Source organism: Phascolarctos cinereus, unplaced genomic scaffold (genome assembly GCF_003287225.1).
Source record: "Phascolarctos cinereus isolate Bilbo 61053 unplaced genomic scaffold, phaCin_HiC Scaffold_726;HRSCAF=1367, whole genome shotgun sequence".
NCBI lineage: Eukaryota > Metazoa > Chordata > Mammalia > Diprotodontia > Phascolarctidae > Phascolarctos > Phascolarctos cinereus.
Window position 1 is genome coordinate 393440460 of NW_027556098.1, and position 20370 is coordinate 393460829.

Consider the following 20370-nt stretch of genomic DNA (forward strand, 5'->3'; position numbering starts at 1 on the left):
ATCTCAAGGGAAATTAGCTGAGCTCCCCTTTGTTATCTAAAATGAAAGCAGGCCCCATGCCTCCCAGAATATCTTGCAGGAATTAGCTTTATATTGAATGGTGAATGCTGGGATCCATGACTTCTCTTCTGTCACAGGAGAAACACACAGTCAGCATTCTTCCTTGCAATGGATGCTTCTTCCACCTCAGGATGAATAGAGGCATTATTAGTTCCCCTATTCACCCCGCTGGGATGACCCCTCACCATTACAAAGAGCAGACTTAGTTTTTTGGTGGGTTTTTTTTTCTTTGCTATTATTTATTGTCTTGTCACATATTTACATTCCAGTAGGAAATCTTTCCACTTGTACACCGGTTGAGGAGGCTGGTCAAGATAATCCAGTCATTCCATTGGTCAGCTCTTAACTAGCCCCTTTTCAAAATACCCGTGTTACAAGTTAGTACCAAAACAGAGGTCCTCGGGGCACTAGATGTTCAGCAGAAGTGGCTGGTGTTCCTCTTCTAACTCCTCACTGGGAGGAATTTCATAAATAACAAAAAGGGAGGAGTACAAGCAGCCCACAAAAGACACAAGGCTGGAGAAGTACATTACCCCATTGGCACTGCCCACCACTGAGGTCAATGGTCCCATGATGATGGAGACGAGAATCTGAGCTAAAAAGTACTGACAGCTCAGGAGGGAGATGTCCACCCCCATTCCTCGTTTGGTCCCATCCACAGTTGACCCTGAAAACTGATTCAAAAAGGAAGAAAAATGTGAGTTAAAAAGAAATGAAGAACCAAACGATGCATAATCCATCTTACTAACTCTTCAACTATAAAACCTGCTCTGGAACGGCAACAGAAGAGAATCTAATTCATCTGCACAAATGTCAAGGCGACCAGGAAGCCCCCATGGGACATCTTCAGGTTTTCTACTGCCAGCCTTGAGCAGGAAAATAGCCCAACAGTTCTGTATTCGTCTTCAGAGTGCTGACAACCCCCCACAGAATCCGGGCCATAAGCCAGATGAAGTTCAGAGAAGCGCGAGCTGCTTGTCTCCTTCCAAACCATGAGACTCCGGGCCTAGGACATGGCGGCATTCACGAAATAACTAACTCAAAAAAATAAAAGAGTCTGGGTATGTTGTTTTCCCTTCGCTTTAAAAAAAAAATGGAAACTGTGTTTTTGGAAGGATATCTGTGAGAGAAATTCTCCTTAATGAGAATTAGCATAGATTAAGTTAAGCACCCTCCTTTTTTAAAGGGTTAAAATCATGCTGCATGTGTAGAGTGAATTAAATCAGCTTTCTTTCTCCCTAATGCCTACCAAGCATTTATGGCATGGAGGAACGGAGCCTTCCAATAGAGAGGAGAGGAAGATAATGTTTTCATAGTATTTTGGTAAGCCAAGGGGGTGTGTGTGTTTGTGTGTGTGTGTGTGTGTGTGTGTGTGTTTGTGTATGTGTATGTATGTGTGTGATTACAGAGGAAAGGGAAGAGTAAGGTAACGAGTACAGTGAGAGACTGGCCTGCGGGACCTGGAGAAAAGGGCACCAGGAACTAAGAGGATGTCACAGACAAGCTCAACTTACTTTACCGCTGATTCTGTTTCTAAAACTGAAATTCTTAAGAACAGAAATTCTTAAACTTTTCATGTATCCTAGACCCCCTTGGGCAGTTAGTCTAGGCACCTCTTCTCAGAATAATATTTTAAGATGTATCAAGTGAAATACATAGGATTAAAAAGAAAACCCAATTGTATTGAAATACAGTTATCAAAATGTGTTGGGGTTTTTTTTTGTTTTGTTTTGTTTTTAAACAAGTTCACAGGCCTCCCTCACTCCTACAGGTCTTTAAGAACCTCTAGTTAGAAAAAAGTCACACATCCTCTGCCCCAGGACCTAGAACCCACAGAATGGTGCTGTCACTGCTAGAGTTTAGACAACATATTAGGGGTCCATAGGTTTCACCAGTCTGCTAAAAGGGTCTAGGACACACCAAAGGTCATGAACCCCTGGGCTTAATAGATTTCTGTGGGATGGCTGAGGGAGTCAATCACCATTTATCGATTTGTTTCCTTGGGAAAATGCAAGTTTCAGGTGAACTTTGTGAATACATCCTATTGGTAAGTTAGAGACTGCCTGAAAATCCCTTTCTAGTCCATCTTCTCTAATGACAAGTACCAGCAGCCTTGTGGTCATATGATGAGTGTTGCTGAAATCACCTCTGAAAGAAGTCAGTTACCCTTAATTAGGTGCCAACATTGTGCCCAGAAGCCAGGAGCTGTCCTAGCCCGGAGCTATTTGTATGGAGAAGAAACCTTTCCTAATAGCTGACATGTATTTACAAACGGTTTACAGGTTTACAAAAGGCTTTGCCTGTGTTATTTCATTCAATAGCCAGTTTTCTCTACATCATTTTAATATAACACATGCATGATTAAGGATATATGTCAGAGCAGCACTGAATCTCTGCCTCAGAGGGGCAGGATAATAATAACCTCTTAAGGCAAGAATGGGTCCCAAAGGGTAAGGCATCCAGAATCAGAAGCCTCTGCTGCTACTGGGGTCACCATGGAATCTAGAAATCAAACTGTCCTCAGGCCTTGCTTCTATCAGAGATGCGTCCCTTGCCCCATTCTGTTCTATGACAGGGTCAATACAATAACATTCTATGAGAGGAAAACAGCTACCCCTTCCCTTGGGGAGATGGCTGGAAGACTTTCCAACATGTCCCTCGGAAACCCATATTATTGACAGAAGAATCTAAGCTGATGGTTGATTCTGTTCTGACCTCTGAAGAGGGAGCTGATGGCCTCTCCTGGAAGCCCACAAGCCACACAGCCCGTAAGAAACAGCATTTTTGTCTGCTGAGGGCTGGGTACATCCAATTCCAATCCAATGGTTAGGGTGATCAGGACTTCTGGGTACTCACATTAATTAAAACTACAAGGGAGAGAGTCACAACTACTCTGTATGCTGGAGTCTCTTGAAGACAGCCGTGTTCCTTTAACGGGGGGGGGCTGCAGTGTCACCTGGGCTAGGGGCAATGCTCAGGAGGAGGTCAGCGCCCCTGGCGTGACCCGGCTCTCTCGGGAAGAAAGTGCTTGGATGTTGCCAACATGGAATTGTGGCCTCACTGAAGAAATCAAGCCAAAAGAGCAGGGTGATTAGAATGGGTTCACTTATACATTCTAGCAGCTGTTAACACACAGCCTGGTCAACAAAGAAAGTCACCACTTCAGCTGAGTTGACACAACTGGGCTTGTTTCTAGAGTCAACATTAACTTGCCCGCTCTTTGCCTGTGATTGCCAAGAGTGAATCTCATAGCGAAAAGGGGGACCTTTCCTCACTGTGCTGAAGCTTGAGCAGCAGAGCATCCTCATGTGCCACCAGGTGGCATGTACGATACATTCAGGTATGCCCAGGCGGGCATTTCTTGGTTTCTTTCCCCTTCACAGATAACTGCCATACTTGAGCACTTGGAAGGACCTCTCTTTAACATAAGTAATGTGGCATATTGGAATGGAACCTGCCCGCTTAGTGCTGAACCCTGCTTCCCAGTATTATATATAGGTGACCCATCCGCTCACTGCCAAACCAGGACTTGGTAGGTGAGGGAATCTGAGCCCCAGTCCAGGTTGATGCAGTTGGCAACACCAAATTGCTCCACAGAAAAGGATGCTTCAGGCTCCCAGATATAAGTAGTTATGGATAGGTAACAACCTAGAGGAGAAGAAGGAAGGAAGGAAGGAAGGAAGGAAGGAAGGAAGGAAGGAAGGAAGGAAGGAAGGAAGGAAGGAAGGAAGGAAGGAAGGAAGGAAGGAAGGAAGGAAGGAAGGAAGGAAAGGAGGGAGGGAGGGAGGGAGGGAGGGAGGGAGGGATTTACTTTTCTTCCAACCCCACTCAACTCAATCTTCTATACAAACATGGCAGCAACTACAGGGAGCCTGGCAAAAGAATTGGAAAGAGTGGCCAGAGAGGGAAAGGGTAAGAAGAAACCAATTTAGTGGTCTCTCTCCTAGAAAGGTTGTATGGTGTAATAGTAGCAATAGCAACTGTTTATATAATGCTTTAAGGTACACAAAGCACTTTACATTATGTTGTTTCATCTGGTGTAGTGGATAGAATGCTCTACTTAGAATCAAGAAGGAAAACTTGGGTTCAAATTCTGCTTCTGAGGCACTAAGGTCAGGTCGGTTAGGTCCCTGTGAGCCCCAGGCAGTCCTCTATGCAGTCTGCCTCAGGCGGGACTCAGGTGTATCGATTGGTGTATTGATCAACCCTAAAAGGTTTGCAAAATTGAAATTGGCCTAAGTAAAACAAGTTTCCATTTTAAGATTTTTCATGACTATGAAGGGGAGCAGGGTGAGGTACCACTTACCTTTTTACTCTGGTAGTAATCACACAACAGAGAATAGGGGAGGGTGCAGAGGGTAGAAAATAATATCCCATATGTTATGCATAGTGATAAAACCACATAGATATTCCTGGAGAGTGTGGCAAGACCTGTCCCCAATCCAAAGGCAAGATAGGCAATGAAATACAGGGTGCGAATGCTGAAGTATTCTTCTAGCTTTTCTAGCATTGCTACAAAACAGAGAAAGATAGTGAACCACCACAGAAATCATAAAACATCCCATGAACTCCTCAGCCCGTCTCCCACTTACCTTTCCTAGACTATTTCATACCATTCCCTTTCACTTTGACTGTAGCAGTCAAACTAGCCTGGTACGTGACATCTCACAGGTGGTCTCCCATGCCTGGAACATATTCCCTTCTCATCTCTGACTCCTGTTAATCCTCAGCTTCCTTCAAAGCATGTCTTAGCTAGTACCTCCTACACAAAGCCTTTAATGTGCGCTCCACTCCTCCTTGAAATGACCTTGTGTATTACATATTTGTAAATTCCCCATCCCCAAGTAGAAGGTAAGATTCTTGAGGGCAGGAAGAGTTTCAGTTTTTTCCTTTGTCTCCCTAGCACCTGACATAATGCCTGAACCATACATAGTAAGTAATTCTTAATAAATGCTGGCTAGATTGAATTAAATTGAAAGCATTAGATGTTCCCCTTCATCCAGTGGGGTAGCAGTTTTTCAAAAAGCTTGCTCCAAATATGAGTCGGCTGCCACAGCCCCATTTGCTATTGAAAGCTCAACTGCTCAAGGTTTTTGTGCTGGGAGTCACAGAAAGTGTTGGCACTGCAGAAATGTCAGCCCTGAGGGTCGTCAGTGGCTGAATGTCCTTTGGGGTCTAAGTGTAAAAAGGACCATTTATATCTTTACCGTAAATCTTGTCACTGCCTTGCAAGATCGTATGCCTTCTCCATTTGTAAAAATTAGGGTACCCCATCTAGTGCAAGTAGTCATGGGGTCACCAATTTTATAATATGGGAACATCCCTTATCAACTGCATGTCAAGTTCATTTTTCATTTTGTCTTGATGAGAATCCTCAGCAGCAGTTTCACATGCAGAATGCAAATGTTAGATTTTATAACATTTTATAAACATTAGATTTTATAAGATTTTATTTTATTATATTTTTAAAATATATTGATTAATTTTCTCTACCTACAAAGAAACTTTGAAGAAATCTTCCACCTCCATTTATCTATGTGATCAGTGTTTGATTGTGTTACCTAACAAGGGAATTTTTTTTTGTAGGTCAAAGGATTAAGATGTATTTATTTACTACAGGATTTTAAAAATACATTTACTTTATTAGAATGTATATTGAGAATAACAACATACTTTATTACAATGCATTTTAAAATGTATCCTATTAAATTTAATTTGTAGTGTACCTACTTTCATGAGTAATTTAATCTGAAATAATTTAGAAGTGTCTCAACAAAACTAAAAATAGGGAATTGCACATGTGTTCAAACAAATCATTTAACATAGAATGGTCTACTGTCAAACTTTTCACTAAATGAAAAATACCCCCAATAATACTAATTAATAGCTATAGTAATATAGAACATAATTTTGAAAATTTAATACTGACAACTCACATTTATATAGTTTTAGTACTACATTTCCCACTTGATAGCAGCAGGCAAAGTTTAAAACAACAGCAAAAAATGTTCATAGTCTTCTTTCAAGAGGAGACTGTTTAGAAAGGGTGTTAAATCTATCATTTTAAAGTTAGTGGGAAGTTGATACAAAAGAAAACTGTCAAAAGAAGCTGTGTCTTCTCCAAAGGGTCTGGAACATTTAATAAAAGACACAAATAGACCTACTGTTAAAATATCTCAGTGCCCAGTTAAATGTTACACAAAATTTCAAAGATATCTGGAACCTAACCTTTTTGAGGCAGCTAGGTGGGATAGTAGATAGAGCACCAGTCCTGGAGGGAGAAAGACCCAAATTCAAATCTAGCCCCAAACACCTCCTAGCTATATGACCTTGGGCGAGTCACTTCACCTGCCTGCCTCATCTGTAAAGAAGGAATAACAATAGCACCTAATTCCCAGGGTTGTGAGGATCAAATGAGATAATATTTGTAAAGTACTTTGCTCTCTACAAATGTTAGTTATTATTACTTCCTTCTGAACAGATATCTGTGTAACTATCTACCTATCAATCTGTCTACTGATATGACATCCTTATTGCCTCTGTCTGGCATTTCAAGCCTTTTGGAATACAGTTCTAACCCATGTTTCTAGTCTGACCACTTGTCCTCCATTTCAATCCAACTGACCTACCTGATGCTCTCAACGCCCTTCAGTTGACTTTCCGTCTCTCATCTCCTTGCTTTTGCAGCGGCTGGCTCCCATGCCTGGAATACTCTCCCTCCTCAACTCTACTTCTTGGGACTCACCATCTCCCTTCTAGGCTCAAGTTAAAAGCTGCCTCCCGTAAGAGGTCTTTCCTGAACCCCTCTCCCACCCCCAATAATTAGAGTTTCACCCCACCCCCAAATCACTTTTGCATATTTGTATGTTGACTTATCTGTGTCTGTGTTTTCCCCGGGAGAATGCAAGCCCCTTGAGGGTGGGGTCTGCTTCACTCTTGTCTTGGGTCTCCCCAGCACCCAGCACAGTACTTGGCCCATTGTAGGCAACAACAAACATTGTTTGGGTCATGTGGTTGCCCTGAATACCTGAATAGAATGCTGCGCTGAATGCATAGATGCACATCCCCCAGCATCCCATGGTGACTCCAGCATTATATTTCTGATAGTCTTCTGAAATGTGAGGGGCTTTGGGGTTCCCTTGGAAGACCACCTCACCCATAAAGTCTGTGTAGAATAGCAGCATGCCCTCAAATGAGAGCCACCCTGTGAGAAAAGACATAAGTAGAAAAAGTTTCTAATACAGGAATCCTACTCTCTCACCCTATAGCTAAATAGTGCAGTGGATAGAACACTGGGTCTGGAATCAGGAAGACTGATTTAAAATCTGGCTTCAGATACTTACTAGTTGTGTGACCTTGGGCAAGTCACTTAACCTCTGTTTGCCTCAGTTTCCTCATCTGTAAAATGAGAATAGTAACAGTACCTACCTCCTAGGATTGTTGTGAGGATCAAATGAGATAATATTTGTAGAGTGCTTAGCACAATGCCTGGCACATAATAGGCCCTTCCTCACAACATCACACAGAGAAGGGCTTCTTATGCCCATCTGTGTATCATTAATTAGATAGTACTACCCCTTCCTCACTCCCTCTTCATCTAATGCCTTCATTTTGGAACATGCAAATGGTGAAAGTCCATGAGGATCTGTGCAGGAAGTAGAGATGTTTAGTCAAAAGAAGAGAAAAGGGGAAGGGAGAAACCACTATCTCAAGGACTTCAAAAGCTATCCCATAGAAGAGGGATTCAACAAATGTGTAATCACTGCAATAAGATACTGTTATGAGAATTTTTGTATTTCATTTTATTATGTCATTCCTCCTGGAACCTTTGGCTAAATGAAACCTGTCTCCTGTTAATATTAACCTCACCTAGCTAAAATTCTGACTCATAGAATGGTAGTATTAAAGGAAGACTTTTTGAGATTCTTGAGATAAGAAACCAAAAGGGAACTTGAGCTTCCCAAAGTGATTTATGTAACTATTTGTGGAAGGATTCTTCTGGCCACCTTTGGTTGTCTTTATGACGTGTAAATCTCCTCTTCTCAATCAGCCCATTGTGAACTCTCTCAATGTAGTCAGTTTAATCTGTAACCTGATTTAGTTTACCTATAGTCTCTTTTGTTAGGTCTGTCTCCTTAGGAGATGGATGAGATAGCATTTAACTAAATCTGTTCAATTTTATGGTCTAAGAAGATGTGTTCAATAGCTATATATAAAAGATATTTCTCCCTCTGATGTAATTTTTGTCTATAAAAAGCCTTGTTAGAACCCTAATCTTGGTTTAGGGTTATTTTTCTAACCCTTGAACCTGTAGTTAAGCATATAAACCTAGGTTTTCACCTAACTTCTACATTGTGATAGGTTTATTTGGCAACAATAACCTACCACACAAACTTGAAGGGAGATATTTTTCTTTTTCCTATAACAAAATATACGTATACATACAAACATTTTACAGATATATATATATATATATATATGTGTGTGTGTGTATGTGTGTGTGTGTGTGTGTATGTATGTTCTTAACATATATACTATCTGTTTGTTCAGCTATTTATTTGTTTGTCTATTTATTTAATTGCCCCAACTGGGGATATTTAGGCTGGAGAAGAGAAACCATGAACATAAAGTTGGAAGGGATCTTAGAAGTCATCTAGTCCATCAAGTCATTTTACACATGAGGAAACTGAGGATCATAAAGGTTATGTGACTTGCCCAAGGGAGTGGGGGAATTGGTAGAGGGACGTGATAGTTGTCTTTAAGCATATGAAGGACAGTCAATTGAGATAATATTTGTAAAAAGTGCTTAGCCCAGCGGCTGGAACATAGTAGGCTCTATATAAATGTTTATTCCCTTCCCTTTCCAGTCAAGTGGAAAGAGGTTCAGATTTATTCTTCTTGGCCCAGAGGGGATAATGGGTAGGCACAACAGTGAACAAAGGTTTAGGTTTCATGGCAGGGAAAAAAAAAAGACAAACGAACTTCAAAATAGTAAGCTACCAGAAAGAAGAATGGGCTTCCTGAAGAGGTACAAGGACCCCACTCCCAGGAAGTTTTTGAGTAAAGGCTTTAGGGTCACTTATCTGGGATGATGCAAAGAGGGTTGCATGGCTCAGGTGAAAGGACGTTTGAAGCCCCTTCCAACTCTGAGATTTGGGGATTCTTAAAAATTTTCAAATGCTAGGCAACTGATGGTGCCTTGGATAAAGAACCAGGATTGGAGTCGGGAAGACAGAGTTCAAATCCAGCCTCAGACATTTACTAGCTATATGACGATGGGCAAATCACTTCACTTTGTCTGCCTCCGTTTCCTCAACTGTAAAAAAAAATGGGGATAATAGCTCCTGCGTCATAGGGTTGTTGTGAGGATCAAATTAGGGAACATATGTAAAGCCCTTATCAATCCTTAAAGCCCTATATAAATGCTAGCTCCTGTTAAGTGACTTGCCTAAGGTCATATTGGGAGTAAGCGTCAGAGGGGTGAACTGGCTGTTTTAATTTGCAAGAGGCCAAAACATTGATTTGTGTAACTATTTTTATGAATGTCTTGGGTACCTGCTTGTCATGTCACACACTGAAGCTGTAGCTCTCTGGCCCATCTACAATTGCTTAATATTGGTTTGGCCCAAAGCAAAAGTGAAAAATAAAAATAAAAATTTATCATTGACTCTTATACGTCCTCCTAATCAGTTTAGGAATAGGTATCTCCCTCTTAGGGACTCAGAAGGGGCAGGTGAACCTGGAAATGGAGCTGTATTGATTTCAGACTCACCCTCCTCTTTATTTTGTCATAACCTTGCCGCTCAACAATGACTCTGTACCATAGTTTCAGCTAGCTACTTTGAAAAATCAGTAATAATAATTGCATTTATATAAGTATTTAAGGTTTACAAAATGCTTTAAATATATTCTTTAATACACATATAATTCTTCAAAACAAGACTGAGAGATAGGTGTTATTATTATTATTCTCATTTTATATATGAGGAAATTAAGGCAAGCAGAGGTTAAGTGACTTCTCCAGGGTCACACTGCTAGTTAGTGACTTAGGCAAGATTGGAATTCAGGTCTTCCTGAATTCTATCCAGTATTCTATCCACACTGTGCCAACCAGCTGCTTAAAATGAATTAAAGGGGACCTTCTGGAGATGGTGCCTTAAGAATTCTATATTCAAAAGCAGAGGACTTGGATTCCAATCCCAACTCTGCCATTTGCCACCTGTATACCTCTGAGCAAGTCAGAGGTCTCACCTTCCTCATCATCTGTCAGATGGCCTCTGAGATCCTTCCAGCTCAAAATCTATGAACCTATGACTTATGAAGTTTCTTCCAGATCTACATCCCATGAACTCCAAAGAGTAACTTTAATGGTAGGACCTTCCATGGGGGAGCCACCTTGAACATCATCTTTGTGGTCAGGACTTCCCCTTTCTTCCTTAGCCATCATGGGGTTAGCACTCACCCAGGAAATGGTTGATACAGAGATTTCTAAGAGCCTTGGGCATATGGCAGATGGTAGAACAGAGACGCCGCAAGGAAAGCGACTGCTCCGAGACCTCCCCAGAGCCATTCAGCTCACTCTCATATTTAACACCATTGAGTAAGATATTAGCAACCTGTAAAGAATAAAAGCACAGAAATCAAGCTAGCGGCAAGGCTGTCGATCATCACAGCCAAAGGATTGGCTCGTTCGAAGGAAATCAGGAGAAAAGGAAGGACAAGGCTAGAATCAGAAGACGGGGCAGAATGCTTGCGGTCCTTGCTCCCAGGGAGGTTGGTGGGCCACTTGAGATGGGAGGTCTGAATTGCAGGAGGACAAAAGTAGGGCTGGGGGAGCGCCAGGCTACCCAAGGAGGAATGGAGTAACCCAAGTCAGAAAGGAAACAGGTCAAAGCTTCCATGCCACATGTGTAGGAGGGATCCAGGACACTCTACCAGGGATGGGGACACCTGCAGCCTCGAGGCCACATGTGACCCTCTAGGTCCTCAAGTGCGGCCCTTTGACTTCAGTCAGACTTCAGCCTCGAGGCTGCAGGCTCCCCATGCCAGCATGAACTCACTGCTAACAGTTGCAGAGATTTGGAGCTAAAAGGGACTAAGGAGGAGAAAATGGAAACCAGGTGATGGCTTATGCACCCTCTGGTGGCCATTCCAGTATTCCTCTGCTATTTGGAAAAGGACAGACCTAGGGTGGAAGGATTTAGAGTTGGAAGGAACCCCAGTGTCCAGCTAGTACAACCCCATCATTTTACAGATGAGAAAACAGAGTGAATTATTCAAGGTCACACAACTTGTAAACAGGAGAGTCAGAATTTGAACCTAGGTCTTCAGGTTAAGTGACCTTTGGCATTACAGAGAATCAAAGAGGGGAGAAACATTTTAAGTCGCCATCACAGTGAAGAGACTAGAATCTGTGCTATGTAAAGATCAGTTGAAGGAACTGGGGAAGTTAAGCCTTGAGGGGAGTACCAGGGGAAACCATGTTGTTGTGGTTCATTCACTTCAGTCATGTCTGACTCCTTGTGACCCTGTATGACCACTGGAGTGGTTTGCCATTTCATTCTCCAGCTCATTTTACAGATGAGGAAACTGAGGCAAATAAGGGTAGGTGACTTGCCCAGGGTCTTCCTGACTCCAGGCCTGGCATGCTATCCACTGTGCCACCTAGCTGTCTTAAAAAACTTAGAATGTTGTCACAGGAAAGAGGGATTAAGCTTATTCTGTTTAGATTCTGAAGATAGAATTAAGTGCCTTAATTGGGAGAGAGAGGGGAATTGCAAAGAAAACAATTTAGACTTTTGATAAAAGGGAAAAACTGCCTACCAATTGGAGCTACCTAAGAGCGGAATCAGCTGCCTCGGGCAGTGGTGGGGTCCCCTCCTTGGGGGGCTCTAAGCGGAGGTTGGGTGACTCTTGTTGGGAACATGGCAGAGGGCCTTCTTTTACAGGGAAGGGTGCCCACTGAGGTCCCTTCCAAGTCTGAACTTTTGTGACTCTTTGAGATGATGATGACAATAATTATTATTGTTGTTGTTTATATAGCATGTAACAAGCACTGGGCACATCCCTAATCGCTTTGCAAATATTATTTCATCTCATCTTCAAAACAGTCCTGGGAGTTAGATGCTTTTTTTTTTAAATCCTCATTTTACAGATGAGGAAACTGATGTAAAGAGGTCAAGTGATTGCCCAGGGTCACACAGCTACTATGAGTCTGAAGGCCAAATTTGAACTCAGGTCTGAAATCAACTTAAGAGTCAGCAGATATTGGAGTGGGGGGAGGGACTACAATTTAGAGCTGTAAGGGAATTTAGGGATCAGCTAATCCAACCCCTTTATTTTATGAATAAGGAAACTGGCACCCAGAGAGAAGAAGTGTTGTCCAGGGTTGTATTTGTACTTAGGGGCAGAGATAATTTACAAACCTAGGTCCTCCTGCATAAAGACCATGCCTTTATCCACCTTGGGACATGCAGTGTTTACATTTCAAATTGGCATCCAGATACACATTTTAGTATGAGCCTTGGTATCACTGTCATACTTGGTGTGGCAGACTTTATCAGTTACTGCAGGGTCATTGACTGCAGAACTATGACCTTGGGTCCCTGAAGGTCAAAATTCATATGGAAACCACTGCTTCACATGATCCCTCCCCACTTCCCAATGGGCCTCCTAACTATTCCCGAGACTCAACACTCCATCGCTCAGCTCTGGACCTTTGTCGAGGGTGTTCCCAGGCTCAGAATACTCTCCTTCCTCTTGGAAACTTGAGCTTTTTTCAAGGCTCACCCCAAGTCCCACCTCCCACATAGAGGCTTCCCTGATTACACAGATTACTGGTGCTCCCCCCCCACTTTCCTGAAAATTACTTTGTATTTATTTAGCCATGCAAGTGCCCCAATAGACTGTTAGCTCCTTGAGGGAGGAAACTTGTAGAACATGAGGTGTAGTAGACAAAACTCCAGACTGGGAGTTAGAGGACCTGGGTTCAAATTCTGGCTCAGCCACTTACTACCTGTTGATACTTAGACATCTTCACATCTTTGGACCTCAGTTTCCTCATCTGCATATTATGTGGGTTGGAACCTTCCATCTCTGAAACTACGACTGTTTCATTCTTGTTTTGGAGGTAGCACAGTGCTTTGCACACAGCAGGCAATGACTAAATGCTCATTGGATTGACTTAAACTGAATCACCTTCACCCTTTACCCACATCAATGTTTTAACCCTACTCTACAGATAGTAAAATGGCCTCTTTAGGTAGTGGCTCAAGGTCATATCCAATCAGAGCAAAATAAAACCCAGGATTTAGTTTGTGTTCTTGTCACCCAGCCAACAGGCATTTAAGTAGAGGTTGATCTCTTCGAGAGTTGCTTTATCTTCCTGGAAAAAGAAGTCAACTCACCATCCTTCCAAGCATCGCTTATTTTCTTCAGGGACTTAATGGTAGATACTTGAGATAACTGATTCCTTCAGTCTTTATATGTATGATGCTTACTTTTTATCTCTTGGGGTTACTGCCTTTTCTAAGACCTTGTGATGTCGTTGGTCTTCCTCGAGAACGAAGGGCAAACAACAATAAACCAAATATACCCATAGTTAAGATATCTGATGGTCAGCTCAAGAAATAAATGAAGGTCCTAAAATATTCCATGACAAACCCAACAACTTGTCTAGGGTGTATTTCCTTTACTGGTGTTCTCTTCAGGTATGCCAGCATTTTAAAGGTTGGTCACTTTGCCCTAGGCCCTTTTACCTCTACATTCTCCTTCAGTGTCTTAATCACATCCCAGAGATTCAATGATCATCTCCTTTAAGATGATTCCCCAAATCCAGCCCCACACTCTCTCCTGAGTTCCTTGATGCTGAACATCTCCATCCGATGACCCATAGGTGTCTCAAACTCAACATGCCCTAAAAGAAACTTATTTTCCCCAAATCTATGCCTCCTCCAAGGCTCCCCATTTCTGTTGAGGATGCCATCATCCTTCCTGTCACCCCCCTTCCTAACTCTGTACTGATCCTTAACTCTTCTCTCTCCCTCCACAGCCCAATCAAATAAGTCGTCAAGTTGCTCCTATATCTGTCCCCTCAGGCTCCTTCCTCCATTTACAAAGCCTCTGTTCTATTTTAGGCAATCATCACCTCTCACCTGGATAATTAACAACAATAACAATAAGCATTTCTATGGCACTTTAGAGTTTGCAAGATGCTTAAATTTTATCTCATTTTATCTATTATCATAGGCTACTAATTCATCTTCCAGACTCTAGTCTCTTCGCTCACCAATCTGTCTTCTACACGCTGCCAAATGAATATTACTAAGACACATCTCTGGCTGGCTGGGTCACCAAACTTTAGTGTGTCCCTCTGGCCCAAAAGATAAAAGTACAATTTCTTCCTCTTGGCATTAGGAACACAATCCCATCCTAATTTCATACTCTTACCTTCCCCAGCTCTTCAACTGCCAGCCATCCCTCTCCATGATCCGCCATCTCCTGGCATTGTGCCTCCATGGAAGTGGCCTCTCCAGTCTGCTGATTCCCTCCCTCCTGCCCAGTGGTATCCTAAGCTTCCTCAAAGCTCCCTGCTATTAGCACTCTCTCTCCCTTATGAAGTAACTTTGAATCACTTTCTGTATACTTTTCACTTACTCATTTATGCATGTGTATCTCCTTGTAGAATGTAAGCTCTCTGAAGGCAGGAACTATTTCAATCTCACTTCTGTTTCCCCACAGCGTAAGAGTAACTTGCTTATAGTAGACTCATAATAAATGTTTATTGAATTGTATTCATTTTGGTCATCCAGTCAGCTTGATATAAAGCTAACACACCTCTAGACAAATGTTGAGCCTGCATAACTCTTTATAGAAGTTTAGGAGTTTCCCATTTACAAGACTTTCTGGGGTTTTTTTTCACATGTAATTGCTAATACCTACTTACAATATGGCAACTGCCACTTTACAGACTCAAACAGGATCTCAGAATTGGAAGAGAACCCAAAGGTTATCCTGTCCTACCCTTTTGAACAAAAATTCCTTCTCGTATTTTATTTTCAGTTGTCTGATGGATCATAATAATCCATTGATAATCAATAATCCACTATCTGAGAGAAATGCCACAAGCTGCTCAGAGAGAACATGAAACTGGTGGTAAGTTAGCATCGGGAAAAGCTGAGAGGACAATTTTAGTCTCAGTCTAAGAGGGGATCCTGCTAGCTCAGTTTCCCCATTTTGTTCCTTTGAAAAGGAATATTACCCACCTGGCTATTCCTGAGTCTGGCTATGAGGTGGATTTGATACTGCATGGTTGGAAAACTGAATTATCTGAATCCAAACAGAGCTAAGGATGTTTTATCCTGTCATATTTGGGCCCTAAATCTAGTCCCTGCTTTATCCTTCTATAGCAAATTTCTACAATCAGACCAAGTGGTCAGTAAAAGATCAATGCAAGTGTGTGAGATCTTGCTGTTTTGACCTGAATGTGTAGTCATTCAATACCCAACTGAAATTAAATCAGAAACATCTTCAGTTTGACTTGGGAAAGAGAACTTCAGCGATAATTGAAGTGAAAGTCAATCTCTTGGCAAATTCATTTGTATAACTATTGAACTCAGAGGTGGAAAACTTCTACCTGCAAAAGTGTTACTTACATTTTAGAAAAAGCAACAAAATCAGATAATCATGCAGGTCAAATGTAAATGATTTTAATGGGGCTCTTACACTTTTACTTCTCCCTATATCTGGGCTCTGCAGTATTTTCTGTCAGATTTGCATCCTGTGTCTACAGGACATTCACCTACAGTTGGTAGCAAACAGTGGGTACCAGCCAATGTCCCCCCATCATCCCCTGGATGCAGCCTGCCCTTGGTTCCAGTTAACCTCTTTGGGACCCCCTCAAGGCAGGGACAGCTCTACGCTCCTTGCCAGCAGGATGCAGTTTCAGAAGCCAAGACCTTCACCCCTTACCCCAAAAGAATTTGGGTCCCATTTGTTTGAGGGGGAGAATGATGGGGATGGGATCTGAACCCCTAAAAGGAAAAGACCATGTCTTTGGGATCTGGACCCCAAAAAGTGAAAACCCTGGACTTTCCTACCTGGCTAAATCTCTAGAGTTCACCTGAGGCTATAATCGATCAACTGGCCTTTTATTGTGTCTACTCCCAATCTCCCAGTTCTGTTCCTTACCTCTTGATAGCCCCTGGCCACTTCCCACCCTTAATCCTATCTAGACTCTATTCTCCCTGGTTCTGTTCACCCCATCTTACTGGCCACTCCCATCCAGATCTTCCAGTCACCCCAGACAACTTGGCCACTCCTGGATCCCTCCCACAGTCTTTCTATATATAAGGTCCATCTTGTCTCCATTAAGGTGGTAAAATCTAGCCAAATGCTCTGATTCTTAAAATCTAGCCAAATGCTCTCCTGACAGAGCGGTGATCCTTCAAAGTGCAGAGTGAGATCGATACAAGACTTTTGGGACATGGCCAATGCAAGGATTTGTTTTGCTTGACTATGCATATTGTCATAAAGGTTTTGTTTTGTTTTTCCCTATGGTACAGGATGGGAGGGAGAGAAAATTGAATTTTAGTTGAAAAAAATTTCAACCAAGTGCTTTAAACTCCATTCCTCTTAGCTGCTGAAGGAGGGCATCAGCTTTCACATCCCAAAAATTTAACCTAGTTTTTGTTCTGGCCTCTCCAATATACCCAACAAACAGCTGACGGGCCAGACTTCCTTCACTCAAGGACTGGCAGGGAGGAGCTTCACTACCTCCTGTAGCAGCTCATGCTACTTTCACAGCCTCATAGAATTGTGGAGGTAGAAAAGACCTCAGCCATTCTCTGGTCCCACTCAACTCTGAAAAATGAATTCCCACTATACTATGCCTGACAAATGAGCCTGCAGCCTCTGCTTGAGACCTCTCGTGAAGGGAACCCACTACTTCTTAAGGCAGACCTTCACTTTTGGACAGCTCCGATTAGTAATTTTCCCCCATATCAAAGCTCATTTTCCCTCTTTTTAAGTTCCACCCATGCTTCATCTGCAGTAATTCCTAAATACTAGCTCTAAGTAGATCATGTTCACTAACAAATGCTGTTAGATCTTCCTCTCCCCTCCCTTTATTTGCTCTTACCTGTTGACTGAAGGTCACATTCCTTCTCCTGCTACTTTCTGGACAACTTCCTATTACAGCATCTGGGATGGCTAATGTCTGAGGCCTTTTCAGTATCCCAGACGATCGAGGCTTTGGAGCATCCAAAGAGCCCACCCTTAACGTATCTCCTTCTGGCCCATGACTTACTGAGACTGCCCCTCTTTCCAGAATTCCATTTTCTTGACAATAGAAGCCATCAGGGGCCCTTGGAAAGCTGACACTGATGGTCTGCCTGGGTAAGCTAGCAGGTAGGGCCAGGTAGTTATCGTGCCCCGCAGTAAAGCAGTCTATGAGTACGCTGTCAATATTAGAAGTTCCAAAGGAAGAAGCAAACTCATTAATTCCGGTCAGAGAATTGTCCCGGCTGATGAAGCTGCCATATTTGGGTGTGAGAGGGCTGAGAGGAGAAATAGGGCTGGAAAAACTGGCATATAAATGAGTTGCATTCTGAGAGCCCAGATTGTCAGTGGTGCCTTCCTCGAACAAAACAGGGGGAGAAGGAGGAAGAGGAAGGCTTGGGCTCTTCATCACAGTTTTCTTCTTGGTAAAGGGCTTCAGGGGCCTCTCTGGAATACTGATGAGTGTCAGCACTGTGGTGATACTCAAGATGACAGAAGTAAAGACATAAATGACTCGCAGCTGCCCCCCCAGGGCTCTGCCGAAACTGGTCTTGTCCCAGTTTATTCCGCCAACGACATATCCAAAGCCTCCTCCAAGACCTGATGAGAAAAATAGGATTTAAATCCCTTTCCTTGCCAAGGACGGAAGAGGAGAAGTGGAAAGGAGAGGACAGAAAGAGAAAAGAAGAGAGAAGAGAAGAGGAGAGGAGAGGACAGGAGAGGAGGAGAGGAGAGGAGAGAGGAGAGGAGAGAGAGGAGAGGAGAGGAGAGGAAGGAGAGGAGAGAGAGGAGAGAGAGGAGAGGAGAGGAGGGAAGGGAGGGGAAGGGAGAACGGAGGGGAGAATGGAGGAGGGGGAGAGGGGAGGGGACAGGGGAGGGGAGGGGAGGGGAGGGGAGAGGAGAGAAAGGAAGAAAGGCAGGAAAGGAAGGGTTGGGGAGGAGAGGAGAAAACAGTTTATATTCCTTATGAAGTCAAAGGTGGAGGGAAAGGTCCCATGTGTGTAAAAATATTCACTTTTTGTGGTAGCAACAACATGGAAATAAAGCAGGACCACATCATTTGGAAAATGTCTAAACAAATGGCAGGGTACGAATATGAGCATGATTCTGTTGTTGTCGTTCATTTGTTTCCATCATGCCCAACTCTTAATGACCCAATTTGGGTTTTTCTTGGCAAAGATGCTGGAGTGGTTTGCCATTTCCTTCTCCAGCTCATTTTACAGATGAGGAAACTGAGGCAAACAGAGTGAAGTGACTTGCCCAGAGTCACACAGCTGGTAAGTATGTGAGGCCAGATTTGAACTCAAGAAGATGTGTCTTCCTGCTTCCAGGCTCAGCACTCTGTGCACTATGGTGCCACCTTGCAGCCCCAATAGAGCATGATATAGAGTCAGGAGGACCTGAGTTCAAATGTGACTTTGGACACTTCCTAGCATTGTAACCCTAGGCAAGTCACTTAACCCTACTGCCTAGCAAAAATAAAAAAGAAAGAAAGAGAGAAAGAGAGAAAGAGAGAAAGAAAGAAAGAAAGAAAGAAAGAAAGAAAGAAAGAAAGAAAGAAAGAAAGAAAGAAAGAAAGAAAGAAAGAAAGAAAGAAAGAAAGAAAGAAAGAAATGGAGTGGGGACAGTGACCAAATTTGTCATGTCTTGTTTAGATTCTTGCCTTCCCCATTCCCTGAATCAAGCATCCTTTAAGCTGCTCAGAGGAAGGGCCTTCCTCTGCTATCAGAAGGTATTGTGATATTGATCACAGGATCACTTTCCTTTCAATCCCTGATGGGGGTGGTGGTCCAGGAAGGAATTGAGTAGTGACTATTATTCTAGAATGTTAACCACAAATTCCATTTTAATACATCATGATTTTTTTTTCCTGTGAAGGAATCCTACAAAATTTATCTGAAATCATCTTGGGGTATACCCATGTTGGAGGGCAATGAGGAGAAAGGGAGGTGCAATTTGGACATTTTTCCATTTGTTAGCAATGACTGGGATATAGAACAATTGTTAAACAAAATGCTTTCAACAGAGCTGTATTTGAAATAAAGAATACAGTGTTAATTTTTTTTTTACACTTGTTAGGTACATAGTAAAGGAATTCTTCATCTATGATTCAGGCTAAATGGTGTCTTCCAACCTAAAATTCTGGGATCTAATGTTTTTCATGTTAGCCCTTAATATCCTCATTGACTGTAATCATCCATCCAGCCTGAATACTTTGCTGTCTTTTCACTGCTCCTGCTCTCCTACGTGGAATAACCCCATAGGGTCCAGAGACCATTCCTCTTTTCCCTGGGTGAGTTAATCTGTTCAGCTCAGACCTCCACTCAAGCGGAGCTTGATTGGCTACTGAGTGAATGTAAAATCACCTAAAAACCATGAATAACTTGCCCCAGACCATGCTTCATATCCACCCACCCACCCACCCATCCACCCACCCATCCATCCATCCATCCATCCATCCATCCATCCATCCACTCACCCACCACCCACCCATCCATCCATCACCCATCATCCATCCATCCACCCACCACCATCATCCACCCACCCATCCCACCCACCCATCCATCCACCCACCCACCCAGCCACCCACCCACCCATCCACCCACCACCCATCCATCCCCCACCCATCCACCCACCCACCACCCCACCCCACCACCCACCACCCACCACCACCCACCCATCCACCCACCCATCCACCACCTCCACCCACCCACCCACCCACCATCCACCCACCACACATCCACCCATCCACCCACCCACCACCCACCCACCCATCCACCCACCCACACCACCCATCCATCCATCCACCATCCACCACCCACCCACCACCCATCCATCCACCCACCCATCCACCCATCCATCCATCCATCCATCCATCCATCCATCCATCCATCCCACCCATCCACCCAACCATCCATCCATCCACCCATCCATCCATCCATGATGTCTTGGGCCATGTCACCATCCGTCCTGCCATGGGAGTACACCTCCTTGCCCTACACATGCCCCCTTTTCATCTCTTGCTCTGAAAAC

The 20370-nt window shown here is 43.1% G+C and overlaps 1 protein-coding gene across 9 annotated transcripts in view; it reads right to left on the bottom strand.

The window, feature by feature from the left end:
- Positions 1-253: 253 nt before the first annotated feature.
- Positions 254-20370, bottom strand: part of SLC45A1 (solute carrier family 45 member 1) — a 56481-nt gene continuing 36364 nt past the window's right edge. For 8 of the 9 annotated variants that reach the window (XM_078145704.1, XM_020974639.2, XM_020974622.2 and 5 more), the window contains 5 exons: positions 17198-17937; positions 10523-10676; positions 7088-7264; positions 4367-4572; positions 255-734 (listed from right to left, as the gene is read on the bottom strand). In XM_078145704.1, the coding sequence (XP_078001830.1) occupies positions 468-734; positions 4367-4572; positions 7088-7264; positions 10523-10676; positions 17198-17937 (1544 nt within the window). In that variant the 3' untranslated portion in view covers positions 255-467. Of the gene's footprint in view, positions 735-4366; positions 4573-7087; positions 7265-10522; positions 10677-17197; positions 17938-20370 lie in introns of all 9 variants that reach the window. The other variant, XM_020974650.2, reaches the window with a different exon arrangement.